Source organism: Lytechinus variegatus, chromosome 3 (genome assembly GCF_018143015.1).
Source record: "Lytechinus variegatus isolate NC3 chromosome 3, Lvar_3.0, whole genome shotgun sequence".
NCBI lineage: Eukaryota > Metazoa > Echinodermata > Echinoidea > Temnopleuroida > Toxopneustidae > Lytechinus > Lytechinus variegatus.
The window spans coordinates 24,106,957-24,129,006 of record NC_054742.1 but is presented as its reverse complement, the minus strand read 5'-3'; the positions used below and the strand labels follow the sequence as shown (position 1 = coordinate 24,129,006).

The 22,050-nt window shown below is 34.3% G+C and overlaps 1 protein-coding gene across 5 annotated transcripts in view; it reads right to left on the bottom strand.

The window, feature by feature from the left end:
- Window positions 1-14,769, bottom strand: part of LOC121410570 (FYVE, RhoGEF and PH domain-containing protein 2-like) — a 67,122-nt gene extending 52,353 nt beyond the window's left edge. For 2 of the 5 annotated variants that reach the window (XM_041602742.1, XM_041602745.1), the window contains exons 1-2: window positions 14,465-14,769; window positions 7,050-7,187 (exon numbers count right to left, since the gene is read on the bottom strand). In XM_041602742.1, coding sequence (XP_041458676.1) covers window positions 7,050-7,187; window positions 14,465-14,543 — 217 coding nt within the window. In that variant the 5' untranslated portion in view covers window positions 14,544-14,769. The remainder of the gene's footprint in view (window positions 1-7,049; window positions 7,188-14,464) is intronic. The other 3 variants (XM_041602743.1, XM_041602746.1, XM_041602744.1) reach the window with 2 other exon arrangements.
- Window positions 14,770-22,050: the final 7,281 nt, after the last annotated feature.

The window sequence follows — 22,050 nt, the reverse complement described above, 5'->3', positions numbered from 1 at the left end:
TTCATATTGAGTTGCTGTTGTATTTGAACTGATATTATTTCCCTTCGTCGGCAATCAAACCTCCCTTGCAAGCAGGTATTACTTTTAAATCCTGCAAAAGTATTTTTTTTAAATCAGCACTTCATGTCTATGATGTCATCATTCATGCATGCTTTCCTGGCGTATGAAGGAAACGGAATGGGAAATGCATGTAGTACTGTATCACAAGAATGATTATGCCATGAGAGGTCTAATATTCCTTTTACTCAGAATCTGGTGTTTCCTGCCGCCAGTGACTACAGATCTAGTCGTGGGTGGGTTTGAATACCATACCTTTAAAATTTAGGTTTAAATACCATATATCTAAAATTTAGGTTTTATAAAGAAAAAAGGATCTAAGACATTTTTTTTCTTTCTTTCAACAATATATTCCTATTTCAGCTAACTTTCATTTATACTTCAGTAAACAAGTGGCTTTGCCTCTGAGTGTAAACACTTGGATCAAGCAAACCTGGTGCACAAGTTAACACCATAGGTACCAGACACAGGAAGAATAACATCACATGTCCTTCAATGACAATTAATCATCCTTCAAGTTCAGTTTAATATTTTCTCCCAAATAATTCCATCTTTTCATCCAAGAAGGAAATATACTACATAAAAATGTTACAAAATTGGCTAAAGCGTTTTTAAAAAGTAATTAGTTTGCAACTTTAAGAATTTTTCCATCATCAATGTAAAAATCCTTTTGACCGACACTGTAGATGGGTCATGTGAAAAACCACTTATAGAGGCTATTCATAGACAGTTTTTTCATTCAACTTTTCAATAAATATATCAAAGTTTATATTGATATACTCTTTGTGAGTTGATAGATATTGATTCAAAAGTGAAACTAGGGTCATTAACGTCTATGTAAATAACCATCAAAACCTTCATTATTGCTGGGCTAATCATGATTTACGCAGTATGTATGGAATTAACCCTTTCATAGTGGTCTACATCACATTGCTTCAAGTATACATAGGAGAATTCAAAATTATAACATTGAACCCATTAATCAAAAACTGCTGATGCTTTCTCACGATTTAAAAGCAAAGGCTTATGGGATATCTGCAGAAAGGTTGCAAAAGGCATCTGCTAGGATTTAGACCCACTATCTTTGAGATTATATGAAGCATTCAGTTGGACCTATTCTTATTTATATTAATAGATTAATGCTGATGTTGTTTAAGCGTTATTAAATTTGCTTAAGTTTTAATGTAAGTAATTTCTTATATTGTATGATTTTATTTCTGTAAACGTGCATTGACAGTCCATGCAGGTCTGAAATATGCTATATAAGAACCTCATTATTATTATATTTACATGTACCTTAGTTTCTGTTTAAAAATAATACAAGAAAGTTTTAATGACATTTGTTAAACAATATTGCATTCTTGTTTCTGCTTGAAATACATACAATTTAGACTGTAAACATACATGGCATTGAATGTAGGCCTATACAATTGGCAGCATAATCTCAAGTCAATATCAAAGGGGTTTAAATATCCCTAAAAAATATGTATTTTAAAATATTTGCAGAGCAACATTACTTAAAAGTTCTAATTATTGACATTCTATATTCCTTTTTCCTTATTCTATCCTCTGGAGTAATATAAAAATATTTCACAGACAAACATATGGGATGATATGAAAAAATTTCACTTTCAATCAACTTTAAGTTAATGTTGTACGATAAACAAGAAAATGATTCTGAATATCAATACATCCTCTCATTGAACTAAAATAAAGGAGATGCAATTAGCTTAGTTGGTAGAGCGAGGTTTCGGATTCTGGTGACCAGGGTTCGATTACCACTAGGTGCGCTAGTGCCCTTTGGTAAGGCTTTAATCCTCATTAACAGGTCCCTCAGAGAGGATCTTAAGCCATTAGTCCTCCGGTTGCTTGCTTACGAGTGTTCATGTTTTCTGATACCCTTTTCATAAACCTATCCTCCAATTAGCCGCCTATGAGTAATGCGGATAATTCAATAAAAATTGCGTTCATAAACTCCAAAATAAGCCGCATAATTTTTACGAGCGCCCGTCCTGAAAAAGACGGATAATCGCCATGACAACTGGACACGCCCCCTCCGATGCGGTTGTGTTGGAAAAGGGTGACCTTGTGACCGCACCATGGCAATTATCCGCATTATTTGGAAATGCGTTCATAAACTCAAAATCTTATCCCGATGCCGCTATTATGCAGATAATAACAGCATCAGAGTAATGCGGATAACTCTTGTCCTCCTCCAATTTTACGTCCAAATTATGCTGCTATTAGCCGCCTAATTCATTTTAATTGGGTTTATGAAAGGGGTATTAGCAATAAGGTAAATAAGATCACCACTAAAATCAATCTAAGCTGAGCAAGATGAATTTGTAACAAGTGGAATGCCTCTAGCCGTCTCACCTGCATCACGCAGTTCAATATAGCAGCAGTGCTGACTTTGAATACTACTCTAACTCACACAAGATGTTCAGTGATACATGGTTACTCTTACTGTATGTCCACTTTTTATGAACTAGACCAATAAACTTACAGAGATATGATGGTTATTCAACAAAAAACCCCAACATGGCCAAAGTTCATTGACCTTACATGACCTTGATCATGTGACCTGAAACTCGAACAGGATGTTCAGTGATACTTGATTACTCTTATGTACAAGTTTCATGAATCAGATCCATAAACTTTTAAAGTTATGATGGTAATTCAACAGATACACCCAATTCGGCCAAAGTTCATTGACCTTTGACCTTGGTCATGTGACCTGAAACGCGCACAGGATGTTCAGTGATACTTGATTACTCTAATGTCCAAGTTTAATGAACTAGACCAATAAACTTTTCAAAGTTATGATGGTAATTTAACAGATACCCCCGATTCGGCCAAAGTTCATTGACCCTAAATGACCTTTGACCTTAATCATGAGACCTGAAACTTGCACAAAATGTTCAGTGATGCTTGATTACTATTATGTCCAAGTTTCATGAATCAGATCCATAAACTTTCAAAGTTATGATGGGAATTCAACAGATATCCCCAATTCGGCCAAAGTTCATTGACCCTAAATGACCTTTGACCTTGGTCATGTGATGTGAAACTCATGCAGGATGTTCAGTGATACTTGATTAACCTTATGTCCAAGTTTCATGAACTAGGTCCATATATTTTTTTAAATTATGATGACATTTCAAAAACTTAACTGCAGGTTAAGTATTCGATGTTGAATCCTCCAACATGATCTAAGTTCATTGACCCTAAATGACCTTTGACCTTGGTCATGTGACATAAAACTCTAATAGGATGTTCAGTAATACTTGATTAACCTTATGGGCTTTATGGCCAAGTTTTATTAACTAGGTCCATATACTTTCTAAGTTATGATGTCATTTCAAAAACTTAACCTCAGGTTAAGATTTGATGTTGACGCCGCCGCCGTCGGAAAAGCGGCGCCTATAGTCTCACTTTGCTTCGCAGGTGAGACAAAAACCCCATAACTCCAATCAGAAAACAATGGTTGTTTAAAGGGGGATGAGAAGAAAAATTGCCTTCAAGTTTGGTCTACACTTAATCCCTCATTACTTTCTTGACATTCAACTCCTCACTCAATCACTCATGTTTCCCACATCATGAGAGTTTTAAACTTTTTTTTCATACAATTTCATGTCTAGACAAGCGCACAGGTCATTATCATTTTGCAGATTGACAAGGTGCTTAATATGCATTTACTTTTAGAGCTTCATAGGGACAATTTTTGGTAAAGAGTCTATAATTAGGAACAGGGAGGGAGGAAAAACGTCAGTGTGGCTGAATATAGATCATGTGATTGGCCTTTTCTCAGTGGCGAGGGTATATGGGGAAGGAAAAACTAGATCCACCAGTGAGATACAAATTAAACTTAAAGGGAGAAAACACCTATCTCTGGAAAAATCTGATGAAGACAAACATCAAGTCTGTTATTAGTCAAGTGAATGCTGAAGCAAAATACATAGACAGTGTACAATAGAACAACCATCTTATTTCTTCTAGGACTTAGAAAGGAAGTTTGCCTGTCATCAGGTTGGTTTCAATAAATGTGTAAAATGTCTCAGGTTTAACATAAATCCATCCAGGAATAACAAAGTTACAAACTTTTAAAGTTTTGATTTGTGGCATCACATGCATGTCATTTTTTACTGCACTTATTTTTCTCAGAGTGGATGGGATAAAATAAGGAGTATATTAATATAGTGATAACAATAATAACAACAATTACATTTATACGGCACTTTATACAAATGTTTCAAAGTGCTTGGATAGGTGGAAGAACTAATACAATCTATTAATGTTTAAAAAAAAGAACTACGCTTATAGCAAAGTAATGGGTAAACATTATGGGAGGGCTACTTGAATTTTTAAAAATCTATAACTATTTCATAAATTTTTGACCAAAATCTTCATTATTAAGTTACTTTCATTGCTCTGCACTGAATAATATCAACTTTACATTATGGTTAACTTTCCCTCTGATGCTTATGAATTCAAATAATTTTAGGTCAAAGTGTTCATTTATATTGCAGATATAGAAATCAAGAACCACATTTAATCTTAAAAGACCTCTCTAAATTAGAGTGGAAATAAATAACATGAACATACAGCGCGTCCCAAAAAAAACTATACACTTTTGAAATGGCTGCCAAATAAGAAATGTAGCACTTTGGGGGAAAAGACTTATAGATATGGAAAGCCAATAAAGTCAACTTTCAAATGACACCAAAAAGTTGGAAAATTATTCATGCTTGAGCGAGCACTGCCCACTGAAACAGAGGGTATGCAAATTAGGGTGGGCTGGAATTAGCCTTCCAATTTCTTTCAGATTTTTTGTTTGGTACTGGCAAAGTTGAAGGTTATTTGGTGAGTTAAAGATCAGATGTTATCAGTTTGTTGTTTGTGAAAATTTCATACGTTATTAAATTGAAATTTAATGCATGAGTGATCATGAATTGCAATTTTTAGTGCAGCTTTATCATGTGGATCATGTGGATCTTAACAATGTGTTCATGACAGTCAGGAGAAGAGGGGGTAATATGACTTAGGTAGGTGAAGTAAGTTGATGGGCTTAAGGTCAACAGAACATTTAGCAACCCCTCCCTCCATCTCTACCCCCTCCCCCCGCTTCTCTCCTCCTGAGAGACTAAACTTGGCTAGGCTGGGCAGGAATTAGCCATACAGTTTTTTGAGAGGTTAGTCCTTTGGAACTTACAAACCTAAGGGTGTTCTGCTATTCATGAGTGAGATAAGTTTTGGTTTTAATAGGCAAATTTCATGAATTTCTCAATTGAAATGTACTGCATGAGTGAACAGGAATTGCAATTTTAGTGTAGCATATTCATCTTGTGGACATCAGAAGTGTGTTCATGAGAGTCAGAGTAATGTGATGGTACATGTACCTGTTACAAGAAAGAGGGCGAGGTATGCTAAGACTTGGTTAAAAGGGTATTCCTCTTCATTTTGTCCTTTTACAAATTAAAAGTCATAGGTACCCTCCCCTCTTCACCTCCATTTTCCAGCCCCCCCCCCCCCTCTCTCTCTCTGTCTCATCTCCTGGATTGAAGCCTTTTCAAAACTTAACTGCCAAGTGACCAGTGGCTCATGGTCAGTTTGAATGATTACCAAAAAAATTTAATGATTATGGTGATTAATGAAATAATTTATTGGAAAAAAATGAATGTTTTATTGATCACATTGCACATTGAATGAGTTAATGTACTGATAAATTGTTGATTGAATGACTGCTAGGAAAAAGTTGATGCCCTAATTCAGAATTAATCATTAAACCAACATTCTGCTCTGGACTTAATTCACGCGTACATAATAGCCATCAGTCTCTCAACAGGTGGGGAGGGTGGAAAGAGGGAGGGGACGGGGCTGAATGTTCTGTTGACCATTATTCCATCAACCTGCTCCTCCCTCTTAAGCCCTATCTCACCCCCTATTCTCCCGACTGGCCGACTCCCATGAACACATTGCTGAGATCGCCATGATAAAGTTGAAATGCTGCCCCAAAAGAGATCCAAATGATAAAGCTGAAGTGCTGCTCCAAAAGTGTAATTTGTGTTCACTCATGCATAAAAGTTCAATTTAATAACTTAAAAAAATTGCTTAAGCTATAAAAACTGATCAAGGCTGATCATCAGTTTATCACAACGCCCTTAACTTTGCAAGTTCGAAATGATTTGCCTCTCAACAACTGAAATAAATTGGAAGGCTAATTCCAGCCCACCCTAATTTTCATACCCTTTGTTTCAGTGGGCAGTGCTCGCTCAAGCATTAATATTTTTACAACTTTTTGGTGTCATTTGAAAGTTGACTTCATTGGCTTTCCATATATGAGAGTCTTTTTCCCCAAAGTGCTAGACTTTTTATTTGGCGGCCATTTCAAAAGTGTATAGTTTTTTTTGGGACGCGCTGTACAACAAAATATTTCAGTGAGAAAGTTGCCTCTTCAGAATGTAATTTTTCAGTGGTTCATGGTTAATGGTTCATTTAATTCTTCTTTCACAATATTTGTACATTGCATTATCTAAGAACATCATATAACAAAACTTTTTCTTATGTGTACCAATCAACACAAAATAGCTATAGAAAATTATGTGAAATCATTATCAAATTTTGTCATGAAAGAGGAGGAGACATTAATGGAAGATGGGTCTTTCAGAACAAGAACCCCATGGGTATTATACTTCACTGCTACATACAAGAATTACTGAGAACTTCACAAAAATGTTTTGTGCAACATAAAATATTATAGCAAGTACATAGTTACTGAAACATACAACTCACTCACAAATAGTTATACCACATACAGATGATCCAATAAAGTATAGCAATGAATGATGTTAATCAGTGTTAATTTTCATATCATGTCAAGCTACTAATTCACAGTTTTTGGTGAGCGACAGTCATGAAAGTAAATAAGAGATGGGAATCTGAGCATTCTGCGTTAATACATATCCCATGAACCATTTCAAAACAAAACTTACCACCAAGATTTATACCTTGAATTTCTCCATCTTCTTCATCTCGATCTTCTTCCTCATCATTATCATCTAGAAACCCAAACTCACTTTTTTCATCCCAGAATACATCATCCAGCTCATCACCATGCAAGTTTGGGGTATCTTTAAAGATGCATGCATAACAGGATAGGGGAAAATAAAGACAGAATACACATGCAATAGCCATGCAAAACATAACAAAAGTAATAAAAGCAAGAATTTTCCAATGAATTTTGAAAGAAAATATAAAAACATATAAAAGAAAGAGAGCATTGGCAATTCAATGAAATGACTCTGCAAGCTTTTTCTTACATATATTAAGCAGCTTTTAGTACACTGATAATCTGAAGTCATTTTTCTTGAAATACTCATCATATACAACCTTCAACCATTTAAGCTTTTGTGCAATGTGAAAATATGCTGCTGATGGCTTTTTTTAAATTAAAAAGAGGTGTAGCCTTGCCTGTAAAAGAGTCATCCTCCCCCTTCTGAAGACAGCTTATTTAGGGTCCATGATATCATGGACCTAACCATGTTTATATTTATTAACCAAACATTTTCAAAATACATTGTGCAATAAACATTGATACTGCATACTGATAGCAAATGATACACTAAAATGCACCTTCAATATGGTATGAAAAATACCAATGTCAGCTACACATGGCAAGTGGCTACATATACATCCTGTGCTTGAAAAATATCTTTGATGATTTAATAACATTGACCTCATTATGATTAAAGATGAATATCAACATTATGGAGTGGTTCAAAGCTATACTTTACTTTACCTATATATCAGCACAATCTCCAGACCAACAACCATTCTGTACAGACTACTGATTGTATACTAGTGTTGTTGAGAGATATGGATGGATACTTATTGTCATGTAGAACTGTGATTCCTGGTCATTAAAATGATGGATTAATCAAGTAACAATGATGAGATGAGATATGTGGTTTCACTTGTGGTTTCATAATGATCGTTGGTTATCTAAGGGAGAATACGAATCATGGATAGTATGTCTACACTGAAATGATATACATAACTTCATTTACATCTATGTAATGCCTTAGAAGGAAGTTCAAAATCATGTTACTGTCACCCCCCCTCCCTCAACTATTCATTTGGTTATAACAAATTAAAGGTGCAGTTCACACTGAAAAACAAGTTTACTCTAAAAATAGCTGAAAATGATTTTTAAAATATGGGTAAAGGTTAAAGGAAATGCATAAAAATATTATTAGAAATTCAATTGTTTGATTTGTGAGCAGCTCCCCTATGTATATCATGTAGTAAAAATCAATGAAATGTAATATACAAAAAAAATATAATCACTGTACCTTCAGTATATCAAACAAATCATTTTACACTGAAAGAAACTGCTCAGATATGACATCACAAATAAACAAAAAAATTGAAATTCTAATAACTTTCTTAATCTTCAATGGATTTTCCTCAAACTTTCAACATTATTTTCTTTAATTTTGTTGTGATATTTTTACAGCAACAATTTTGTCAGGGTGAACGTTTCTTTTAAGTGTAATCATGGTAACTGCATTATTTATTAGGCTCAGACTCCCCATGTCTACCTTCCTCCAAGATATATCCTTTTCTTTCTCATTCTCAATCTCATTATTTCTCTTATTATCTTTTTTTTTCATATTTTTTCCTTTTAAAGTTTCCCAATTTTGTCTTATTTATCTATCCTTTACTTTACTATATATCTATCTATAGTTTGTCTTTATCCATTTTTTAACACAGACTTCCTGTTCATTCAATTGTTGATTTTTAGAGATGAAGAGTGTTTGATACCCTATCAAAATAGTTTTTTGGAATATTAGTACATGCATAAATATGTAGGCCTATATCATATTTATCTTACAAACACCTCTATCTGATGCTTTTGATAAAAAGTTATTGGGCAATTTCAAAAAGGAGTCACAAAACCAACCAATCTTATCATGAAAGTTCCATAAGGCTATTTGATCAACCCTTCAACCGTTCAGGCAATAATGATGTAAAATATATTAAACTCAATATTACACTATTACAATCAGTTACTGATTACATTCTAGTGTTCTACATTTTCATTCTTGTTCATAGAAAATACAGCATGTTAATCTAAAACATTGTAGTTCATGAATGTAGCTGTACATATTGTGAAGTGCAGAAACAGAACATTTAAGAGGAAGTTTTAATACATTTTGTGTGGTAATCAAAATGTTTGATCTTTGACAATATAACTATACGTTCAAGGAATCCAGGACAGCTTTTGTTTTCATAAACTTTGAATATAATAATAATAGTCTTTTAAACACTTCTCACTGTAATGAGAGCTGGTAACTTAAAATCGTGATATACAATCCTTCAACACTAATTTGATAAATAGTTGAATTTCTAAAGCAATTGCTTGCATAATAAATCTTCAGGACTTGGTATGAAAAAGATTTACACTAAATTGTAACTTTTTTTAAAGCCTGGTGCAAAGAGAGTGATATACATGAATATGTAATCTGGTATGAATCATCAAAATAGTTTCAGCATGATCATCACCTCTATCAATCATTATATTCCATAAGTTAAAAACATACTCCACAACATATGGTCCATGCACTGCCTGTTGGCACAGTCCCCCACTGTTCACCGCATGATACAAATGAATTCATCAACCCCCCCCCCATGGTTCATCTGTTTAAAGGACAAGTCCAACCCAACAACAAATTTATTTTAATAAAAAGAGAAAAATCCAACAAGCAGAACACTGAAAATTTCATCTCAATCTGATGTAAAATAAGAAAGTTACAACATTTCAAAGTTTTGCTTAATCTAAAAAAAAAGTTATATTCACATCCTTGTCAGTATGCAAATGAGGGGACTGATGTCTGATGACATCTCTCACTCACTATTTATTTTGTATTTATTATATGAAATATAAAATATTTCAATTTTCTCCTTGTTCTCCTATGAAACAAAGTTGTATTCCTCCTTGAACGTGTCATACATGTATTACCATTTTTTTAACATTTCATAGTTCAGTCAAGTTGGTACTTATTTTCAAATTTGTAAAAATTGAAATATTGTATAATTCAAACAATAAAAAACAAAAGAAATAGTGAGTGATGGAAATCGACTGACTCATTTGCATGTCACTGAGTATAACTGTTTTGTGAAATGAAAAACAAGCGAAACTTCAAAATGCCATAACTTTCTTATTCTACATCCGATTTTGATGAAATTTTCAGGGTGATGCGAGTTTGATTTTTCTCTATTTATTCAAATCAACATTTTTCTGGAGTGGACTTGACCTTTAACTTTTTTACTTTTCATCAGATGTAATTCCTGCATGATATCTTTTAATTCAACTGGAATAACTATATGTATGAAGTATTTTTATATGACAAGATGCATAGTGGTATTGCATCTAGTTTTGTCATGGTATCTCCCCCCCCCCACTTCTTCCACCTCCCCCTCTCTGGGAATTAAGGATATATATTAAATTCCGATGGAAGCATATTGCTGGAGCTACCAAATAACTCTAAACTAAATCAGTTTAAAAGAACATTGGTATATTAAAGCAAAGTAAAGAGTGAACATAAAGTATAAAAAAAAATTAAGAAATTTGAACAAAATCACTATACAAAGTTGACACAGCTCAAACATTAAGCAAATACCCCTTCCACTTTCCTCACACTCTTTGCCTGGCAAAGCTGTAAAGTTCATAAGATAAATCACAAATGAATTTTGAATCAAACAAATCACTGATCTCGAGTGAGTGACACCTGCCTCTTCTCTTAATCACACACCATTAATCATTTCCTGAAACTCAAAAGGGGGTGAAGTATCACTGTACCCAGACATAGGATTCTGTGAGATAGTGCAAACTGTCAAGATTGTAATAGGGGTTTCACACGCTCTCATTTTCCATCATTTGAATGCTTAATTGCAATGCCAAATTGTAATGACGCTAGAATCATCTTCCGTTCACACGGCTCAGGAGGATTCGAGAATTCTGCAGCTTTACGCTTCGCAATGATAAGAAGGGGTGTGGCTTCTTTTTGGTACCCCGTCAATCACTCATGCATCGCTAAAATTTGCCAACACAGAGCAGAAAAGTGGGTCTTTCTACAGAACTGGTTGAAAGGTCACTGTAAGCTCCGCCCCCAGAATTATGTTTTGGAGGTCAAAGCATTCACTTGGCTGTTTCGCTCTATCATTCTGGTATATCGTCACTGGAAAACATCTCGATACCATCATTTGAATTGCGCATTTCAAATTAAGCTATTTTGCATTCACACGCTCAAACTGCATCATTCGAGGGAAGCATCACTCAAATGATCATTCGAATGATGCAAAATGTGAGCGTGTGAATCCCATCATCATTGGAAATTAACATAAAGCAATTTTCAATATCTATTGATCAAATAATAAAATAATTATAATATGCAAATAAATGATTCAATATATACTTAAAGATAACTTAATTCAGTTTTGGTCAAACTACTGAAATATAAAAAAAGTAAGATTTTGGCAGATCACCAAAATTTTTTTTTTATTACTCAAGTCTACCGACAGTCAAAAGTAATGCACATAGGAAAGTATTAATAGGGATATACATTCAAAGGTTCATCTAAATATTTCAGCTGTTTTCAGTTGGTGAATTGATTTAAGGATATCCTTTGTAGTGGATTATCTTATTTTAGAAGGAATCATAAAATAATATTCTTTTTATCTTTGAAAATTAAAATTTTAATGATTTTTCAGTAAAAAGTATGGGCATCATCGACCAAACATTTTTTGTATTTGTTATGACATGTACAGTGTGCAGACGAGATTAAGATGATGTACAAAATGGAACATACCTAGTGCATATTTTTCCTAAATTGAGCAAAGTTTTAACCACAATCATGTTACAGGGTCAACTGTAGTTGCAAATGGGAAACTACAAAGGTAACAAAATAAGCTGAAATCTAGTAATATACATGATCAAGTGCAATCGGTGAGGCAAGGAAGGTTACTTTTCATCACAAATTTTCACAAAATTTAATCAGTGTTCATCATATTCTTTTATTTCAATTAGAAAAAAAAATTGAGTAAGCTCAGTTGCTTCATTTCTTCACTTATACATGTAGGGGAAGGCGGGGTAAGTTGTGACAGTTTTTGCTTTTTGCATGTTAGAATTGATATGATTAATAATCTTGTTGAAATAAGTACCTTGCCTTGAAATTTAATTCTTCTGAAATGTTTTCCACCTATATAAAACTTTCTATACCCACACTGAAAGTCATCGTGACCTTTGAAAAAAACGATGTCAAATGGCTCAACTTGCCCCATATATGGGGTAAGTTTGAGCCACCTTCTGGGGTAAGTTGAGCCACAAAAACTATGTACAAAATGTATGGGGGAGAACCAGCATGTCAATTTTTTGTTTAAAGTCTTTTCACTTGCTAAATCTCTCTAAATACTAACATCCTGTAAAAGGAAAAGAGCAGTTATGTAAATTTGCTCCTTTCAGCCTGCTTTTCAATCAATTTTTATGGTTTATTTGTTTTTTAAGATACATTACCATAGGAATTACCATGGCTCAACTTGCCCCATGCTGTTTGGCTCAACTTACCCCAGTCCGAACTTAGTGCGATAATTTTGTATCCACACATTCATTATGCATCCATCATATAAAAGACTATGATAAGAATGAAGATCCATACCTGGACTGATAATGTTGTTATCATGTCTTTATTATGTTTAAAGACGTGTGTGTTTATAAAGCACTTATCTATTTCACACTCTTTTTTTACTTTTTTGGCTGAAATTCATATTTTCCCTCTAAAAAACTACTTTTTGTTTCAAAGTTGGAAACAATGTGGTGGGGTTAGGGGTTATGCTATGGGTCATCAATACATGACACCACCACAATGTCTGACTCATTCATTATTGGCCTGGGGCTGGTGGCTCAACTTGCCCCTATGCTCAACTTACCCCGCCTTCCCCTACATATATATTGGATCTTGACAATCATACAACCTGCTATACTTATTTTGTTATTTATTGGTAAAAACTTTTTGGAACATTAGGCAGATAATTTCCTTATTTGAAGAGTATGCTATTTTGAATGAGAGAAAAGTGTTTCAGTATCAAGTATCACTTCAAAAAATTAGATTGGGTCTTGCCAGATGGTTGTTACGATTGTTACCACAAGATGGAGCTCTTCTTTTTATACTAATATAACATTAAGAGGGTAGTGTGGGTGAAACCAGATAAGAGAGGGAAATACGTTGTTTATATCAGCATTTACAGAGGGAGCTCTTCATCTCTATCTAAACTTCAAGTTGAATGACTGCCCAGTCAACTAAGGGTGATGGATAACAACAGACTATTTACATAGAACAATTACTACACATTCATGATATTTAGCTTGTCAATCCTCTCCTCTCCTCCTTTCTTTACCCTATCCCACCCCCATCTCTTGCCTGCTTGCCTCAATTTTCATCTCTCTCTTCTCATTTCACTTACATACAAATGTTTCTCTTCATACAGACCTATGAATTAAAACATGATACTTGTAAATAAAATGCTGACTTCCCAATGGGGAGAGAAATTTCAAACAGAAACAGGAGGCATTCTTCAAAATATTGATTTCTAAAATAAAAAAAAAGTAACATGGTGCTCAACTGCTCATTCTTCAAATGCACATGCAAATTGGGAAACAATAAGGTAGCTAGCAATGCAAAATTTATTGTCAAGTTAATTCAGTTGAAATCAGCATGGTTAGTTTGAAAAGTTTTATAAGGTGTCTTTTAAATAAATTCAAACTGGATAATGCAGCAGAACTTTAAGCTTCACACATTTTCATGTGTCTCACATTTTTTCTTAAAAGCATGGAAAGTCAAACAATTTTCACAAGGATTCTTCGGCACAAGCATGTCTATTCTTATAATCTAATATTCTGCAAGCAATGATTTTTCAGAGAAGTTTGAATTGCCAGAAGAGTTATAAGAAAGTTTTCCAGGTATATTTAGAGTAACTGATATATCCAAAAAAAATCCTTGCTTCAAATTGATTTAAAGTCATAAGTGCCTATAAGATATATATCTGTAAAAGATTTTTTAAAAATCTTTCAATAAGAGTAGATAAATTAATCTTACATGTATGTATCTCTATTTAGGTGACTGATCACTAAAGGTCATTCTTTTGCAGAAGTGTGCTGCCGGATAGATAGTCGAGTGAACTAACCCCATGAGTGCATAAGTAAATGATTATATTGAAATAAGCGTTGACCCCACAAGAAAGGTGCAACCTATTCCCGTTCCTTCAAGTAAATCCCATATAAAGTGCTTTATATTGATTTGTTGCATGCATTGGTTGTGACAGAGCTTCCTACTGACACTCTCATAATTACCTTCACTACTATCCCCATCATCGTCATCATCATAGTTATCGTCATCGCAATCGTCCTCCTCGTCATCATCCTCATCCATCTCCTCAGCACTGTTCCCATTACTATCCCCTCCTCTTCCTCTTAGATCTTTGGTACTGTTTGTGAGTGGTGCTCCGGACTCCTTGCGGGCCCGGCTGATAATACCCTTTCCCTCGGAGAGCTTCCGCCATTTTTCCACCGCAGGAGCTCTGTTTGGGGACTTGGTTGGGGCATCATCGATGAGATTGCATCGCGAGTCATCTCCACTATCCTTGCTGATAGCTGCATTGTAAGGAGAACAAAATATATTAAAAATGTAACTAGGTGTACAAATTGGAATAATACATGTCATTATCACTCATGTATGCAGTACAGAAGCATGTTTGCACTAATAATCTAATTTGACAATTGTTCCGTTAATGATTCATTCCTAAGCAAGAATATTTTTTCCTCCTAATCATTATAAATTTATCATTCAGGAAATTTAATTGAAGGACTATACATTGACAAAAATCAAGACTGCCCTCTCATGCCGACAAGTTGTATCATGCCAGCAAAATAAGTCTTATATTTTGGTGTCCTTATGTGACTAATAGCTTGGAGCAGCATTTTGAGGGTGACTGCAAATATTCATATACAGCTAATAAGTTTGACACAGACTTTCAGATGCAGTTGAAAATGTTGTTGAAAATCAACCATTACCTTATAATAACTAAAGTACAAAGTGCCAAACTGGCATGGACATTCTCTATGGATGCTGGATCACAACATATGAGATTTTCCCCTCTTTAAAAGATGTAAAAATCACAATAGTTTGGAGTGAAAAAGAATGTAGGAAAGAGCCTGATATTCAATCTTAAGTTGATATCAATGGAAATGACTGAGCAACCCTCTTTGAAAGCAATATACCAGTTGTTCTTGAAGTTATTTATCATCTTACAGCTGCTTTTTGAAACAGCCCTCCATTCACTAACTTAAAAAAAAACTTTGGACAGAATACTTTAAAGATAGGTCAAGCTGATTATTGAGCAATGAAGCAATAATTATTGTTCTAACTCTTATATTTCAGAAGCATTATCTGACGTGCACTGTTTTCACAAATGCAGTGTTTCACAAAGACAATGTCTTACATATAGGAAACTCAACTGAAACCATAATTTGTCAACTAACAAACTGCCTTGATGAAATACAACACCGAAACAACAAATTAAATGTCAATTATAATATACTGAATATTGGTCCACATATATGCTTTTCACACTGCACTTTTTGTCCTAAATTGGTGGGGCTAAGGGGGGGGGTCTTAGCCCCACCAATTTCCTGGGGTTCAGCTTAACCCACTTCGCTTTCACACTACGTTTTAGCAAAGTGGGCTAGCACGGTAAATAGTACGGTAATATCTGGCCCTGCAAAAAAGCAGGATTAGCTTATTGTGGTGCTAGCGCCACAATTGCGCTAAGATGCTAAGATATGCAGTGTGAAAACGAAACAGGGCTAAGGAAAGTGGGGCTAAGCATTAACCAATCACAGAAGTCGAACTGCACGTTAATCATGCTCTGTATGGTAAAATCACCAGTATTCATGAGCTAAGGGATAGTCCGGGGTTAAGGCATTAACCACGGTTGAGCAGATAGTATGGGGTTAAGAAAGACAGTGTAAATTGAAAAAAAAGATAGTATGGGGTTAAGAAAGACAGTGTGAATCGAAAAAAAGATAGTATGGGGTTAAGGATATTCTATCATCAATCATAACATACCTCACACAATAAAATGGGCATTTTCTGAAGTGAAACTGAAAAAATGCAGTAAGATGATTTTCACTACCACATAGTACCAATCATTGAAAGCTGTATATTCACAGACTATAAATAATGTAATCTACAAGTAGTAGATATACATTCAACTCCATGTTTACTACAGCAACTTTCATTTTGTTTTTATATAAAGCATACACCTTTCTGATAAATTTTCTAACTCCATTCAGTATTCCAGAAGAATGTAAAATATATTTCACCACTCAAAAGTTCAAAGTGAGTTTATGCGGAAATGAAGAGATTTGTGGTTACATTCAAATTGGCAATGATGGGGAAAACATCGATGAAAAGTTCAGTCAAAACAATTCAATCAGCATCTCAACTATAAACAACCCCTTGACATTAAATGACAATGAAGTAACAAATAACCTGGTGATTACTTGATGCTCCTATTCCTGCATGCATGAATGTTACAGGAAATACCTAAATCCCTAAATTGATTGGTACATGTATATCAACTGAACATTGAACTCAACATAAAAGGGTTTGCTTGCCACCTGACCAACCACAGTAAAACATGAACATTTTCTTGACTCAGATTTGACCCCCCCCAAAAAAAAAAAATATTTGTATAGATTTAAAATAAAACGAAAAATAATTATGAATCAATTCAAAAAAATAAATAAATATAAAGAAAATAATAATCAAAATAATTATAAAATGAAATAAATATGGGGAAATAACATGCTAACTGACTTTAATTTCTATATCTTTTCATTAATTTTTAAAACATGAACACATAAAAATTTGATTGATTTCCCATGTACTTATTGAATACAACTTCTTATAAACAAAAAATACAATTACATCATAATTTAAAAGACTATTTAAAAAAAAATGATCACTCATTCATGTATACTCGCGTTCCCTCCACCACTGCAGAATAAGTTTTTATGTTCTTCTTTGCTCATCTCTCATTCATCTGATGATAACGACTAATACTTAATAGTATATTTGGAGTCCAAACGTTATCATGTTTCCAATAATGCAAGGTAATAAAGGTAATATTACACAGAAAACTGTCTGTTAGGGATGACCAAATGAATAATAACATATTCAAGCTTTTACCAACTTACTGGTCAAAGATATAATACAGCATGGGAAAATGCCCTCATTGTTGACCTTGAACCCTGACAAAGACATGTGAAAAAATGTAAGGATAATGGAGGATCAACCTATAACTCTAATTATGGTTATTCATTATCACCTATTTTTAGTCCAGTGATCACAAGAGAGCAGTTAGCCAGTGGATCTACTTGCCTTAAAATTGTCAACAGAAGTTGACAAAAAGCTTGACTTCCACAACTAATAGTTTGGTAGACAGATGGACATGTTAGTATTTTCATGTTGCATGCATGTCTCTTTCTTCTACAGCATAGTTTTGATGTCTCACTTGCTTTGAACATGAAATGTTACTAAGCTTTATCATGCCATGTCTAAACAAACCTTTAATGTTCTCTGCCACACCTCTTTCCTGAGGCAGCCATCAATATTCAACTAGAAGAGATTAACATTTAACACACTCCATGTGCAAGCGCACATAATTCTGTAATTAATGAGTTCCCTTTTATATCTTTGGGATTGAATTACAAGCTCTATTTATTCATCCAGAATCATCATTCATCACCATCATGGCAGTTGGACCAGTCATCATCCTCTTCATATTCAGTATTTGGATGACATTCTTGAAGAAACAGAAAACTTTTTATTATCAAGGGTCTGAAATAGAGATTGGATGATACAAACTAAAGAATGCTCCCGATGGACCAAATCTCATAAAATTGATGCTGTGTTTACATAAAAAACATTATGTCTGAACATCATTTTATACTGATATTATACTGAAATGAAGCTTATGACAATGAAACATATAAAAAATTTTAGTCCATCAGTTCTTCTAAGTTTTAAGAGGAATCACTGTAACAACATACCAACTATTCTATAACAGGTCAAGGAAATCTTTTTTTTTAGTTTTAGAAAACCAATACCACATTCGAGTGTAGGGAACCCTTTTGACCAGTGATTCACAATAGAGTGTTCTTGGCAAGTCCATCAGGGGTACAAGGACTACTTTGCTTGCTCAGAATCTTAACTAGCAACATCCTCATAATAATGTGTATATCCAAAATATGGCAAAATGATATCCTGATGTCCTTTCTCCAGAATCAATTATTTCATTCCTTTGCATGTTTCGACCCCCTCCCTCATGAAACAGCAGGAACTGCAGCTCAGGATTGATGGTGACGACCACATCCTATAGGACCTATCACTGGGGATCATGATCTTCACAAGAACAACCTATGATATTATTAAATCCCACTTCTCCTGGAAGACAGGAAGTGGGGAGGGGGTACGATTTTCTAAGCAGTGACCTTCCAAGCCACCTTCCGGGCAGTTTTGTCTCACGCATATGACCCAGAAGTGCCACGGAAGCTCTGTGTTGAATCACAAACAATGCAAAGACAGCCATCTTCACAGATACAAGTGACTATCGTTCACCATGACGATGCCACAAACAATCACTGCAATCCACGATACATGGTTATCAACACAAGTTCCTCTCATGGAATTAAAGTTATAAGCCAACGCTTTCAGGAATGAATCACCAAATTGAATAGTTTATTTTCAGATGCAGTTTGTCTTGCAAATATGATTAAAATGTCAAATTTCCACAAAAAGAACCTTTATCCTCAAGAGTGACAATACTTCCAACCTTTCATCTATAAAGGAATAAAAGAAAGCTTTTTTTTAAAAACAATCCCTATTTGTTTTAATGTTTCCTTTATATTAGGTAATTACATTTCATCCCTTCAATGTAAAGTTTGAAAACCCAGACTTCCGCAACCACATTCAGGGTCAATTAAGACACAACTGTATAATGTTGTTATTTGACAGACAAGTTTTAAACTGAAATCTGAAATGAATTTTCCTTTTTTCACTAATTTATTCTGAAGCACCTTATGCATCTGCTTATTATCGAAAGTACGCTAGATAATTTCTATGTATAATCATTATCATTTCTTACATCAAGTTACTTAATTGACTTCAAAAATATAAGTGAGCATCAAAATATAAAATTAGAAAGGAAATAGTTTGGAATTTTAGGTCAAAAAGAAGAAAAATACAGAATTCCAAACATTAAATGAAATCAATGTGTTGAATGACAACATTCTCCCCCAAAAATGTTTGTTTTGTTGTAGCTTTCCATTCTGTAATGAATGCTGAAGAATTTGAATAATTTTTCAAATGATCAAAGAACTCAGTGTCATCATCATCTTATTTAACAATGGAGAAAACACAAAAGACATGTGAATAGCAATACATTGAATGTGTATCATGCAATCAACTATTAATGTAAGAGACACAAGTCTGTGGAAACTGCTGCACCATGGTTGAGTGGTCTCATGTGTAATGTGTCTGACAATAAACATAAGAGTCTGGCATCCAATCTCAATCATGGCACTTATCCCTTTTAAAAAGTCATTTTTATCAATCAATGAATGAGAAGAAAATGTTATTCGACAATAACATGTCCACACCTTATAAAAACAAACATAAGCCTATAGGTGCACAAAATTTTAGTGAAATTAATGTTTTTGTTGTAGGTCATTGCAAAGTGAACTTTACCCCCTGACCCCCCCCCCTTTCAGGGCACACACAAACATATTTTGAAGATATATGAGGTTATTGGCTTTATATATAGAGAGAGAGGGGGGAGAGGGGGGGGGGAGAAAGAGAGAGAGAAACAAGGTTGAAACTTTCATGCTTTAATCCAACAAAATTTATTGTGGACTTCAATAAATTTTGTTGGATTAAAGCATGAAAGTTTCAACCTTGTTTCTCTTCATATTACTCCAACAATATCTACCAAATATATATATATATATATACACACACATCAATTTTCAAAGCAAAACCGAACAATCAGCCACAATAAAAAAGGAAGTATGACAAGGCCTACAAATTTCAGTTTCACCAAGAATCATAAAATATTTACAACTCCTTCAACAAAAACATTATTTTCATTTATGCCCACTGTACACTCTGTCTGTAGGCCAAGATCAATTGTTTTTACTGTTGTAATAACTCCATTTAACACTCCTAAACATTCAAGATCAAATAGAAACTGAAAGTAGATGAGGATGTCTATATCTTCCTTTGAAAGTACAATTATGTCAACTGAATAGATACAAATGACCATACTTCACACATGTAATGGGTATGCTAATACCACACAGACAAATTAGGTTCTGAACACTTTCAGAGTAACATACATGATGTACATCCCTTTCATCTATTTTCATATAGGAATTAAAAAGATTGTTCTAGATCTCGATGACAAAGAAATTTACAATCAATGCTATATGTAAAAGCTTAATAATTTTGTTTTGATGGCAGTGAGAAGTGCGTGGGGTGGGTGTGTGTGTATGGATAGAATAGGGAGTTGATGATGCCATAAGATTAATTCAGTTGTGTACAATCGGGTACAATAACAACTTATCGAATGACAGTGGGAGCGGCTTGATGCATGGAAAATCGTATAATGAAATACCACAGAAAGTCAGAAGTGGCCATATCTTCAACGTGTAATTAAATTAGATTGTATAATGTAATTACTTTTCTCTTCTCTCTCTCTCTCCCATTTCAACCCCCCCCCCTCCCCCTCCCTGACTGGAGAGCGAGAAAAAAGGGACTTAGGTTGGCATAATGCTCAAAACAAGAACACCATTAAACAATAGTAAACTTCCTTCAGATTACAATGAAATTCTGGCTAAAAATAAAACATTCTGATAATCACTAGAGTGTAAGCATAGACCTAAATTTAGATATCATCTGTTGATTCTCATCTCAATTACAGACAGATTCTTTAGTCAATGCCTGTAGACTGATTTGGACTTAGGAAAACAAGAATAGCTGGCAAAGATCCATGCATGATTTGAAATCGGAAGCATTTTATATAACTATTGCCGACCAGTGAGCCTTAACTTAGATATGGCAAAATTTGAACACAAAACTCTTCACGTGTTCAGGTTGGAAAAGGAGTCTGTTGTACAAAAAAATTGTCATTCACTTATTTCAGCAAACCAAACTTAAAAGCTTGTGAAGTAAGCTACTATTTAATTAGCCTAATTTCACAGAACCTACCCTTGCATATACTATATACAAAGATTTTTTAAAGGACCCTGGATATTTATGTGAAAGCTGTCCAATGATCCCACTCTGGTATAATTCAAGGTACTTCTAATCAATATTAAATATGGTTATCATATTACCTTCCATATACATTTAGAAGTCTGAATAAGCTGTGAATTTGGGTAGTAATATACCAACTAGAGGGTAAGGAGGGTCGCTTGCCCTGCCACAACAAGGTATGGGACCCATTTCAGTATCAGCTTCCATCAAATTCATCTCCCACGAATGAAACACAGCTTGATTTTAATCCAAGCAGAAGGATGTTTGAAGCCTGGGATATTCACAGTTGTATTTAAATATTAAAATAAAGATAAAGAAATTGAGGAAAAGATGGGATGCTTAATTTACTCCCTCCTCGTGCTTGGCAACTCCTAGGCCCATCTTACAAAGAGTTACGATTGACCCAATCAATCACAACTATAGACAGCCAGCAACGTCAACATCTAAAATGCCCAAATGTTCAAAATGTTCTCTAGATATGACGTAAATTACATAAATTCACTGTTTTCTTAAAAATTTCGTGTGTTTGCCTTTGTTTACAAAAGACCTTTTGAAAATTTTA